At 41.0% G+C, this 13,355-nt stretch overlaps 1 protein-coding gene and 1 pseudogene across 1 annotated transcript; one reads left to right on the top strand and one right to left on the bottom strand.

Moving 5' to 3' along the window:
• Nucleotides 1-738: 738 nt before the first annotated feature.
• LOC113922260 lies at nucleotides 739-11,040 on the top strand (annotated as a pseudogene).
• Nucleotides 11,041-12,455: 1,415 nt separating this feature from the next.
• On the bottom strand, nucleotides 12,456-13,049 carry LOC113922261 (UBA-like domain-containing protein 2). The gene has a single exon (XM_035729333.1). It carries the CDS (start codon nucleotides 13,047-13,049, stop codon nucleotides 12,456-12,458), a length of 594 nt encoding a protein of 197 aa, XP_035585226.1.
• Nucleotides 13,050-13,355: the final 306 nt, after the last annotated feature.

Genomic DNA, 13,355 nt, shown 5'->3' with positions numbered 1-13,355 from the left:
TGACAATAAATTTGGTAACTTCACTGAAATGGATCTATTCCTTAGAAGATCCAGGTTACTAAAGCTCACTCAAGTAGAAATAAATAATCCCCTGCCCAAATAAATAATAATCTGAATAGTCCTAAAAATATAACTTGAAATTTATAGTTAAAAATTTCCCAAGAAGAAATTTTCAGACCCGGAGGGCTTCACTGGTAAATTCTATTAAATATTTAAAGAAGATATAATATCCATGTTACAGAACCTGGACTGGATTGCCCAACGGAAGAACCAAGTGGCACTAGGAGATCTTGAAGGATAGGAGGTTTATTTAACACTGGCGTGCTCAGAGGAGAGTGGTCTCCAAAGGTCTGAGCCCTGAGCACAAACAAAGGGGAAAATTTATACACTTCTACTTCCACATACTTGGCATTTTTGGCATGTGTGCAAAGCGGGGGCAGGGAGAAGAACACGGAAGAGCCCTGGGGCAAGGACTGGGACTCTCTCCCTGGCTCAGTCAGCCATCTTAGAACACAGATTTTCCTTATCCTCCATTCTCCACAAATTCTTGCAGAAAATTGATGAAAAGGAAACTCATTCTATGAGGCCCACATTACCACTTACCAAAACCAGATAAAGACATTACAATAAAAAAAAGGACTGTAGATCAATATCTCCATTAACATAGATGCAAACATTGTTAAGAAATTTTAGCAAATCAATTACAAAAATATAGAAAAATCATAACTCATTATGACAATGTGGAATTTATCCCAAGAATGCAATCTTGGTTTACCATCAAGGTAAGATGTGCGGAGAAGTGAATCCGAGGTGATATTTGGAAAGATAGACAGTGGGGGAAGGGAGCCTCTGTTGGCTGCTTCTGGCAAGTGATAGAGCAGTGGAGCACAAAATCGGAACTTTTAGAAGTCAGCTCTGCTGAGGGACGTGGCTCCAGTGGCTAAGCGGGGGGTGGAACCCTCGCTGGGACAGTGTGGTCTCAGAACCCTCGGGGTCACAGAAAGACCAGGGGTGCCTGAGTGCAGCAGAGCTCCTGGGTATCAGAGCAGGGAAGCCGGCTGGAGAGACGGAGCCGAAGAGTGGGCTCTCAGCTCGGGTTTGCCATAAACTGTGATCAGCAACACAGTCGGGCCACTGCTCCTCCAGCAGGGACCCAACAAGCAGCAGCTCCAGGGAGACTCCCCTTCCTCCCCTGGGAGGAGCGGCACAGGAGTGCACCACAGGGATCTGCTGGGTTTGGAGACTCCACACGGGGCCGGGTGCCAGAGATAGAAACGCTCGGTCACAGGCTGGGTGAGCACGGATTGCGGCTGGAGACCAGGGAGATGGGAGTGACTGACTGCTTTTCTCTGGGGGTGCAATGAGGAGGAGTGGGGCCTCGAGTTCTCGGCTCCTCCAGGGTGGAGATTGGGAGACTGCCATTTTCACTCTCATCCTCCAAAGCTGAATGGAAAGCTTGCAGGGAACAAAACTTCACGAGTGCAAACCCCGAGTGGATTACTTAGCCCGGACCGGCAAGGGCAGGGCAATTCCGCCTCCGGCAAAGACATTTGGGAACCACAGCAACAGGCCCCTCCCCCAGAAGATCAGCAGGAACAGCCAGCCAAGACCAAGTTTACCGATCAATGAGAACAGCAGAACTCCAGCGCTAGGGGAATACTGTACATAGAATTCATGGCTTTTTTCCCATGATACTTGAATCTTTCAAAGTTAATTTTTTAAATTTCTTTTTTCTTTTTTTAATTTTTCTTTTTCCCTTTTTCAACCAACATCTTATCAATCTCTTTTTAAAAAATCTTTTTTATTTTTCATTTTTAGAGTCATATTCTATCCCTTCATAGTAGTTAACCTTATTTTTGGTATATATATAAGTTGTTCTCTCTTTAAAATTTTGGGATACAGTTTCTTCTAACAGACCAAAATATACCCTAAATCTCTAGTGTATGGCTTTGTTCTGGTCTCCTGCCTGATCACATTCTCTCCCTTTTTTTTTTTTTAATTTCTCTTCTTTCTTTTTTCAACCAACTTATTATCTTATCAACTCCTTTTATAAAATCTTTTATAATTTTCATCTTTACACTCATATTATGTCCCTTCAACGTATTTACCCTTATTTTTCTACATATATAAGCTTTTCTTTCTTTAAAATTTTGGGAGGCACTTTCTTCTAACAGACCAAAATACTCCCAAAATCTAGTGTGTGGCACTGATCTATTCGCCAGCCTGATCATATTTGATCATATTCTTTTCTTTTTTTAATCTTTTTCTTTTTTCTTTCTTTCCCTTTCTTTTCTCCCGGTTTCAGGTCTCTTCTGATTTGTTTAGCATATATGTTTCTGGGGTCGTTGTTACCCTGTTAACATTTTGTTCTCTCATTCATCTGTTCTCCTCTGGACAAAATGACAAGATGGAAAAAATCACCTCAAAAAAAAAAAAAAAAAGAACAAGAGGCAGTACCAACTGCCAGGGACCTAATCAATACAACATTAATAAGATGTTGGAACTAGAGTTCAGAATGACAATTTTAAAGATACTAGCTGGGCTTGAATAAAGCATGGAAGTTATTAGAGAAACCCTTTCTGGAGAAATAAAAGAACTAAAATCTAACCAAGTCGAAACCAAAAAGGCTATTAATGAGGTGCAATCAAAAATGGAGGCTCTAACTGCTAGGATAAATGAGGCAGAAGAGAGAATTAGTGATCTAGAAGACCAAATGATGGAAAATAAAGAAGCTGAGAAAAAGAGAGATAAACAACTACTGGATCACGAGGGCAGAATTCAAGAGATAGGTGATATCATAAGACAAAACAATATTAGAATAATTGGGATCCCAGAAGAAGAAGAAAGAGAGAGAAGGACAGAAGGTATATTGGAGCAAATAATAGCAGAGAACTTCCTGAATTTGGGGAAGGAAACAGGCATCAAAATCCAAGAGGCACAGAGAACTCCCCTCAAAATCAATAAAAAGAGGTCAACACCCCAACATCTAACAGTAAAACTTACGAGTCTCAGAGACAAAGAGAAAATCCTGAAAGCAGCTCGGGAGAAGAGATCTGTAACCTACAATGGTAGAAACATTAGATTGGCAACAGACCTATCCACAGAGACCTGGCAGGCCAGAAAGGACTGGCATGATATAGTCAGAGCACTAAAAGAGAAAAATATGCAGTCAAGAATACTATATCCGGCTAGGCTGTCATTGAAAATAGAAAGAGATAAAAAGCTTCCAGGATAGACACAAACTAAAGCAATTTGCAAACACGAAACAAGCCCTACAAAAATATTGAAAGGGGTCCTCTAAACAAAGAGAGAGCCTAAAAGTAACATAGACCAGAAAGGAACACAGACAATATACAGTTACAGTCACCTTACAGGCAACACAATGGCACTAAATTCATACCTTCAATAGTTACCCTGAATGTAAATGGGCCAAGTGCCCCTTTCAAAAGACACAAGCTATCAGATTGGATTAAAAAACAAGACCCATCGATATGCTGTCTGCAAGAGACTCATTTTAGACCCAAAGACACCCCCACATTGAAAGTCAGGGGTGGGAAACCATTTACCATGCTAATGGACAACAAAAGAAAGCTGGGGTGGCAATCCTTATATCAGACAAATTAGATTTTAAACCAAAGACTATAATAAGAGATGAGGAAGGACACTATATCCTACTTAAAGAGATGAGGAAGGACACTATCCAACAAGAAGATCTAACAATTGTCAATATCTATGCCACTAATACGGGAGCAGCCAATTATATAAGGCAATTAATAACAAAAGCAAAGAAACACATTGACAGCAATACAATAATAGTGGGGGACTTTAACACCCCCCCTCACTGAAATGGACAGATCATCTAAGCAAAAGATCAACAAGGAAGTAAAGACTTTAAATGACACACTGGACCAAATGGACTTCACAGATATATTCAGAACATTCCATCCGAAAGCAACAGAATACACATTCTTCTATAGTGCCCATGGAACACTCTCCAGAATTGATCACATCCTAGGTCTCTAATCAGGTCTCAACCGGTACCAAAACTGGGATAATTCCCTGCATATTTTCGGATCACAATGCTTTGAAACTAGAACTCAATCACAAGAGGAAAGTCGGAAAGAACTCAAATACATGGAGGCTAAAGAGCATCCTACTAAAGAATGAATGGGTCAACCAGGAAATTAAAGAATTAAAAAAATTCATGGAAACCAATGAAAATGAAAACACAACTGTTCAAAATCTTTGGGATGCAGCAAAGGCAGTCCTAAGAGGAAAGTATATAGCAATACAAGCCTTTCTCAAGAAACAAGAAAGGTCTCAAATACACAACCTAACCCTACACCTAAAGGAGCTGGAGAAAGAACAGCAAAGATAGCCTAAACCCAGCAGGAGAAGAGAAATAATCAAGATCAGAGCAGAAATCAATGAAATAGAAACCAAAAGAACAGTAGAACAGATCAACGAAACTAGGAGCTGGTTCTTTGAAAAAATTAACAAGATTGATAAATCCCTGGCCAGACTTATCAAAAAGAAAAGAGAAATGACCAAAATTAATAAAATCATGAATGAAAGAGGGGAGATCACAACCAACACCAAAGAAATACAATTATAAGAACATCTGATGAGCAACTCTATGCCAGCAAATTAGATAATCTGGAAGAAATGGATGCATTCCTAGAGAGGTATAAACTACCAAAACTGAACCAGGAAGAAATAGAAAACCTGAACAGACCTATAACCACTAAGGAAATTAAAGCAGTCATCAAAAATCTCTCAACAAACAAAATCCCAGGGCCAGATGGCTTCCCAGGGGAATTCTATCAAACATTTAAAGAAGAATTGATACCTATTCTTCTGAAACTGTTCCAAAAAATAGAAATGGAAGGAAAACTTCCAAACTCGTTTTATGAGGCCACCATTACCTTGATCCCCAAACCAGACAAAGACCCCATCTAAAAGGAGAATTACAGACCAATATCCTTGATGAACATGGATGCAAAAATTCTCACCAAAATACTAGCGAATAGGATCCAACAGTACATTAAAAGGATTATTCACCACGACCAAGTGGGATTTATGCCTGGGCTGCAAGGTTGGTTCAACATCCACAAATCAATCAACGTGATACAATACATTAACAAAAGAAAGAACAAGAATCATATGATCCTCTTTATAGATGCAGAAAAAGCATTTGACAAAGTACAGCATCCTTTCTTGATCAAAACTCTTCAGAGTATAGGGATAGAGGGTACATACCTCAATACCATAAATGCCATCTATGAAAAACCCAAAGCAAATATCATTCTCAATGGGGAAAAACTGAGATCTTTTCCCCTAAGGTCAGGAACACAGCAGGGATGTCCACTATCACCACTGATATTCAACATAGTACTAGAAGTCCTAGCAACAGCAAGCAGACAACAAAAGGAAATAAAAGGCATCTGAATCGGCAAAGAAGTCAAACTCTCTCTTTGCAGATGATATGATACTGTATGTGGAAAACCCAAAAGACTCCACTCCAAAACTGCTAGATCTGATACAGGAATTCAGTAAAGTAGCAGGATATAAAATCAATGCACAGAAGTCTGTGGCATTCCTATACACCAACACACGACAGAAAAAAGAGAAATTAAGGAGTCGATCCCATTTCCATTTGCCCCAAAACCATAAGATACCTAGGAATAAATCTGACCAAAGAGGCAAAGGATCTGTACTCAGAAAACTATAAAATACTCAGGGAAGAAATTGAGGAAGACACAAAGAAATGGAAAAACATTCCATGCTCATGGATTGGAAGAACAAACATTGTGAAGATGTCAATGCTACCTAGAGCAATCTACACATTCAATGCAAACCCATCAAAATACCATCCACTTTTTTCAAAGAAATGGAACAAATAATCCTAAAATTTGTATGGAACCAGAAAAGACCCTGAATAGTCAGAGGATTGTTGAAAAAGAAAAGCAAAGCTGGTGGCATCACAACTCTGGACTTCCAGCTCTATTACAAAGCTGTCATCATCAAGACAGTATGGTGCTGACACAAAAACAGACACATAGATCAATGGAACAGAATAGAGAGCCCAGAAATGTACCCTCAACTCTGTGGTCAACTAATCTTTGACAAAGCAGGAAAGAATGTCCAATGGCAAAAAGACAGTCTCTTCAACAAATGGTGTTGGGAACATTGGACAGCCACATGCAGAAGAATGAAACTGGACCATTTCCTTACACCACACAGAAAAATAGACTCCAAATGGTTGAAATACCTAAATGTGAGGCAGGAGTCCATCAACATCCTAAAGGAGAACACAGGCAGCAACCTCTTCGACCTCAGCCACAGCAACTTCTTCCTAGAAACATCGCCAAAGGCAAGGGAAGCAGGGGCAAAAATGAACTATTGGGACTTCATCAAGATTAAAAGCTTTTGCACAGCAAAAGAAACAGTCCACAAAACCAAAAGACAACTGACAGAATAGCAGAAGATATTTGCAAATGACATATCAGATAAAGGGCTAGTATCCAAAATCTATAAAGAACTTCTTAAACTCAACACCCAAAGAACAAATAATCCAATCAAGAAATCAGAAGAGATGAACAGACATTTTTCCAAAGAAGACATCCGAATGGCCAACAGACACATGAAAAAGTGCTCAACATCGCTCGGCATCAGGGAAATCCAAATCAAAACCTCAATGAGAATCCACCTCACACCAGTCAGAATGGCTAGAATTAACAAGTCAGGAAATGACAGATGTTGGCGGGGATGCGGAGAAAGGGGAACCCTCCTACACTGTTGGTGGGAATGCAAGCTGGTGCAACCCCTCTGGAAAACAGTATGGAGTTTCCTCAAACAGTTGAAAATAGAGCTACCATACGATCCAGCAATTGTACTACTGGGTATTTACCACAAAGATACAAACGTAGGCATCTGAAGGGGTACATGCACCCCAATGTTTATAGCAGCAATGTCCACAATAGCCAAACTGTGGAACGAGCCAAGATGTCCATTGATGGATGAATGGATAAAGAAGATGTCTTATATATATATAATGGAATATTATGCAGCCATCAAAAAGAATGAAATCTTGCCATTTGCAACAATGTGGATGGAACTGGAGGGTATTATGCTGAATGAAATAAGTCAATCAGAGAAAGACATGTATCATATGACCTCACTGATATGAGGAATTCTTAATCTCAGGAAACAAACTGAGGGTTGCTGGAGTGGTGGGTGTGGGAGGGATGGGGTGGCTGGGTGATAGACATTGTGGAGGGTACGTGCTATGGTGAGCGCTGTGAATTGTGCAAGACTGTTGAATCACAGATCTGTACCTCTGAAGCAAATACATTATATGTTAAAAAAGAAGAAGAAGATGAAGGTAGTGGGAGGGGAAGAATGAAGGGGGGGAAATCGGAGGGCGAGATGAATCATGAGAGACTATGGACTCTGAAAAACAAATTGAGGGTTCTAGAGGGTAGTAGGGTGGGAGGATGGGTTAGCCTGGTGATGGATATTAAAGAGGGCATGTTCTGCATGGAGCACTGGGTGTTATATGCAAACAATGAATCATGGAACACTACATCAAAAACTAATGATGTAATGTATGGTGATTTACATAACATAATAAAAAAAACTAAAAAAAAAAACAAAAACAAATGTAGTGATCCGAAGGGGTACGTGCACCCTGATGTTTATAGCAGCAATGTGCACAATGGCCAAACTATGGAAAGAGCCAAGATGTTCATTGACAGATGAATGGAAAAAGAAGATGTGGTATATATATACCATGGAATATTATGCAGCCATCAAAAGGAATGAAATCTTGCCATTTGCAACAACGTGGATGGAACAGGAGTTTATTATGCTGAGCAAAATAAGTCAATCAGAGAAAGACATGTATCATATGATCTCACTGATATGAGGAATTCTTAATCTCAGGAAACAAACTGAAGGTTGCTGGAGTGGTGGGGGTTCGGAGGGATGGGGTGTTGGGTGATAGACATTGGGGAAGGTATGTGCTATGGTGAGCGCTGTGAATTGTGTAGGGATGTTGAATCACAGACCTGTACCTCTGAAACAAATTATACATTATATGTTAAAAAAAAAAAAAGAAGATATTGGGAAGGGAAAAATGAAGGGGGTAGGGAATTGGAGGGGGAGATGAGCCATGAGAGACGATGGACTCTGAGAAACAAACTGAGGTTCTAGAGGGGAGGGAGGTGGGGGGATGGGTTAGCCTGGTGATGGGTATTAAAGAGGGTATGTATTGAATGGAGCACTGGATGTTATATTCAAAGAATGAATCATGGACCACTACATCAAAAACTAATGATGTGGGCGCCTGGGTGGCTTAGTTGGTTAAGCGACTGCCTTCGGCTCGGGTCATGATCCTGGAGTCCCGGGATCGAGTCCCATGTCGGGCTCCCTGCTCTGCAGGGAGTCTGCTTCTCCCTCTGACCCTCTTCCCTCTCGTGCTCTCTATCTCTCATTCTCTCTCTCAAATAAATAAATAAAATCTTTAAAAAAAAAACTAATGATGTAATGTAGGGTGAATAACATAACATAATAAAATAAAATAAAAAATGAAAAAAATCAATCAGTGGAATTCACCATTTAACAAACTGAAAAAGATTATAAATATCTCAACAGAAGCAGAAAAAATATTTCTCAAATTCAATACCCATTTCTGATAAAAACTCAGAAAATCAAGGATAAACTGGAACTTCTTCAACTTGACAAGGGACATCTATGAAAAATCTATGCTAACCTTATATTTAATAGTAAAGGCTAAATGCTTTCTCCCTAAATTATTGAACAAGGGAAAGATGTTTCTTTTCTCACTTCTATTCAAAATTGTAGTGGAGGTTCTAACCAGTGCAATTAGACAAGAGAAAGTAGAAGGCAACCAAATGGAAAGGAAGAGGTAAAATAGTCTTTATTTGCAGATGACATTATATTGTAGATAGAAATTTCCAAGAAGTTAACAACAAAAACATTATTAAAACTAACAAATGAGTTTGATAAGGTCATTGACTGCAACACCAATATATTAAAATCAATTTTATTTCTATGTACTAACAAGAAACAACCTGAAAATGAAATCAAGAAAATAATTCCACTTATAATAACACCAAAAATAATACAGTACTGGAATAATAAATCTACATAAAGATGTTCAAGACTTGTACACTGAAGATTAGAAAACTAATGATGTACTATATGTGGCCTAATTGAATTTAAATTAAAAAAAGAAAACATTGTTAAAAGAAATTGAAGATCTAAATAAATGGTCAGTCCATGTTCATGGATTGCAAGACTCAATATTATTAAATTGGTAATTCTTCCCAAATTTATAGATTCAATGCAATATCTAAAAACATTTCAGCTTTTTTATAGAATTGGGCAATAAAATTGTAAAATTTATATGAAAATGAAAAAAACTCCAAATATCCATTTTTTGAGAAAGAACAAAATGGAGGGTTTCTTGATTTTAAAACTTACCATTTTGATTATTAAAATTAACTTTCCAGTAAGTTTTTTATAAATCTTTTGCATAAGGATAGAAATACAGATCAATAGAACAGATTGAGAGTCTAGAAATAACCTTGCACATTTATAGTAAGTTGATTTAGGCAAAACTGCCAAGGTATTCAATGGGGCAAAGAGCTACATTTTCAACAAATGGTTTTGAAGAGAACGGGATGTCCATCCATAAGAACATGGATTTAAGTCTTTACCTCCACACCATACACAATAATTAACTTAAAAAATTGATAAATTGGCTCTTTCCCATTTTGAAAGATGGAAGGTGAAAAATCAGAAGCTGGATACTAAAGAGAAAAAACTGGAAGTCAAAAAGTGTGATGCTGGGGGCATCTGGGTGGCTCAGTTGGTTAAATGACCGACTCTTGACTTTGGCTCAGGGTTGTGGGATGGAGCCCTGCAGAGGGCTCTGCACTCAGCGGGGTGTCTGCCTAAGGATTCCCATGCTCCCTTTCCCTATGCCCTTCCCTGCTCTCTCAAATAAATAGATAAATCTTAAAAAAAAAAAAAAGAGGAGCCTGATGCTGGTGGCAAAGTTAAGAACAGTATACTCCAGGCTAAAACGCCAAAGAAGCAGAAGCCCCACCGCAGCCAAAGCCCTGCCCTAGTCAGAGGAATTGGCAGATATTCCTGGTTAGCTATGTATTCCAGAAAGGCCATGTACAAGAGGAAGTATTCAGCAGCTCAATCCATGGTTGATAAGAAAAAGAAGGAGAAGGTTATTGCTACGGTCACAAAACCAGTTGGTGGTGACAAGAATGGTGGTACCCGAGTGGTTAAACTTATCAAAATGCCTAGGTATTATCCTACTGAAGATGTGCCTCAAAAGCTATTGAGTCATGGCAAAAAACCTTTCAGTCAGGGTGCCTGGGTGGCTCAGGCAGTTAAGCATCTGCCTTTGGCTCTGGTCATGATCCCAGGGTCATGGGATTAAGTCCTGTGTCGGGCTTCCTGCTCAGCCTGCTTCTCCCTCTCCCTCTGTGCTCTCTCTCAAATAAATAAATAAAATCTTAAAAAAACAAAAAGCAAAGTCCTTTCAGTCAGCTTGTGAGAAGACTGCGAGCTAGCATCACTCCTGGCACCATTTTGATCATCCTCACTGGGCACCACAGAGGCAAGATGGTGGTTTTCCTGAAGCAACTGAGCAGTCACTTGCTGCTTGTGACTGGACCGCTGGCCCTCAGTTGAGTTTCTCTGCGTAGAACACACCAGAAATTTGTCATTGCCACCTCCACCAAAACAGTTATCAACTGTGTGAAAATCCCAAAACATCTTACTGATGCTTACTTCAGGAAGAAGAAACTGTGTAAAGGTGAGATCTTCCACACAGAAAAAGAGAAATATGGGACTACAGAGCAGCTCAAGGTTGATCAGAAAGCTGTGGACTTATAAATGCTGCCAAAAATCAAAGCTCTTTCTTAGCTTTAGGGCTACCTCCGCTGTGTGTTTTGTCTCAAAAATGGAGTTTATCCTCACAAATTGGTGTTCTAAATTTCTTACAAAGAACCTAATTAAATGATTCATTTCAAAAAAGTAAATAAAATAAAAAATTTAAAAATGGATAAATTGGACTTCATCAAAATTAAAAGTGTGCTTTATTTTATAGAAAGTAAAAGAAGCCACAAACTGGGAAAATATTTGCAAATCATATATCTGATAAAGAACTTATATCCAGAATATATAAAGACCTCTTACAACTCAATTATAAGAAGGCAGATAACCCAACTAAAAAATGGGCAAAATATTTTAATAGACATATTGCCAAAGAAGATACATGAATAGCCAATAAACAAATGAAAAGATGCTCAAAATCATTAGTATTAGGGAAATGCAAATTAAAACTACAAAGAAATACCCTTTCACACCCACCAGGATGACTCTGTAATAATAAAGAGACAAAAACAAGGGTTTGTAAGATTATGGAAAAACTGGTTCCCTCATATACTACTGGTGGGAATGTAAAATGATGCAGCCCCCAAAAACAGCTTTGAGCAAAAATGCTCAAAAAGTTAAAGAGAAATAAAAATATAGGTCTATACAAAGATTTATACATGAATGTTCATAACTCATTCATAGTTACCCCAAACTGGAAACCATCAAATGTCCATCAAACTGGTGAATGCATAAACAAAATGCATATATTCTTTTTTTTTTTTTTTTTAGGGAAGTTAGAAAAGTCTCTTTTAAGTTTTTAAACTAAAATTTCACCCTGGTGAGATGATTGATTTGGGAAGTAAACCCAAGGCAAGCTCTCCACTCTGTCGGGTGGGACACCCAGTGGGAGAGGCAGGGTGGCCGAGGAGGATCAGGACCCCTGCTAGGCAGAGCCTGAGTCTCTGGCCCAAGCCGGCTCTTTAGTTCTGCACAAGCCCCGCACATTTGGCTGGCGACGGGTGACACCAGAAGAGACCCGGAGCTTCAGGGCCCCTGAGGAGCCAGCCACGGAAGTCCGGTTAGGGAGAGCTCGTGATGGCAAGGGGCCTCCACACCTTCGGCCGACGGGCGCTTCAGGGAGCCCCTGCTGTGAAACTCCTTGATGGATCCCACGGTGGTCCTCTTGATTCCCGAAGGCATGACCTCCGAGAGGCAGCTAGCAGACCCCTAATGACTACAGGATCACCCCACCTGGCTTCCAAGCACCTGCTCTGGAACGAGGGGTGGAGGGAAGGTGTGCTGGCCCAAGGGGACGCTCTGGCCCTTCCCTGCTGACCCCAACACCTTGGTCAGCCAGCCCCATTCTCACATACATTAGTTATATTTATATTTTCATATATATTATATTTATATATTAAAAAGAGAAAAAAACTTGTCTGAAGAGAAACTCCTGAAGGACCCAAGTGGCTCAGGAAGTTTACTATCCCCCCCAACCCACAAAAATTATTTTATAAAATCTTCCAGTGTGATCTTCAGGAAACCCCCACCCGCCCCGACTCCCCCCACCCCCGCCCTCCTGTGTCCCCACGACCCTGGACTGCCCCCCCGCCCCCAGCTCCAGCCCAGTGCCCGGCAGCATCCAGTCTCATCTCTGGCCATCCATGACAGCCATGGCTTTCTGCTGGGGGCCACGTGGGCTGTGGGTGGTGGAGGTGGTGGAAGCTGTGGGCCGTGGGGGAGGAGGGCGGGATCCAGGCGGCCTGGCGGCTGGGTGGGGACGAGACCCAGAAGGGGCTGAAGCTTGCAGGGGGGGAGCAGGCCATGGCCGTCATGGGACTATTGTTGCCCTGCAAGCCCTCGGAGGCACGAAGCTTGGAGAACATGGCCACTGCGTCAGGGAAGTTGGGCGGTGTGGCAGGTGTGTTGCTTGGGGTGCACATCTGCATCTGGTCGTGGTGGTGGCTGTTGGGAACGTTGGTTTCTTGGAAAAACGTGCTCAGGGCGGTCTCGAACTGCCACTGGGCCGCCTGCAGCAGCTGCTTTGCCTGGTCGGCCGCGCAGTCCGCGGCCAGCACGAACTGGTTGATCATGACCTGGTGCCGCAGCTCGTCCATGTTCACCGACATGGCTCTGGCCGCCGCGCGAGCCCTCGGCTCGTGCTCGCAGCTGCCCGCCCACAGCCTCCCGACCCTCGCCGCCTGCCGCCCGCCGCCCGCCTGGTGAGTCCAAAATGCATATATTCTTAAGATGGAATACTTTTTGGCAATAAATTGTTACAGAGTACTGATACATGGTATAAGATAGAAGAACCTCAAAAACATGCTACATGAAAGAAGCCAGATGAAAAAAGATTACATATTGTATGATTCTATTTACCAGAAATGTCCCTAAAAGGCAAATCCATAGAGACAGAAGCAGATTAGTCATTTTCT

The sequence above is a fragment of the Zalophus californianus genome, chromosome 9, assembly GCF_009762305.2.
Source record: "Zalophus californianus isolate mZalCal1 chromosome 9, mZalCal1.pri.v2, whole genome shotgun sequence".
Classification (NCBI taxonomy): Eukaryota; Metazoa; Chordata; class Mammalia; order Carnivora; family Otariidae; genus Zalophus; species Zalophus californianus.
This window is presented reverse-complemented; position numbering and strand designations above follow the sequence as displayed.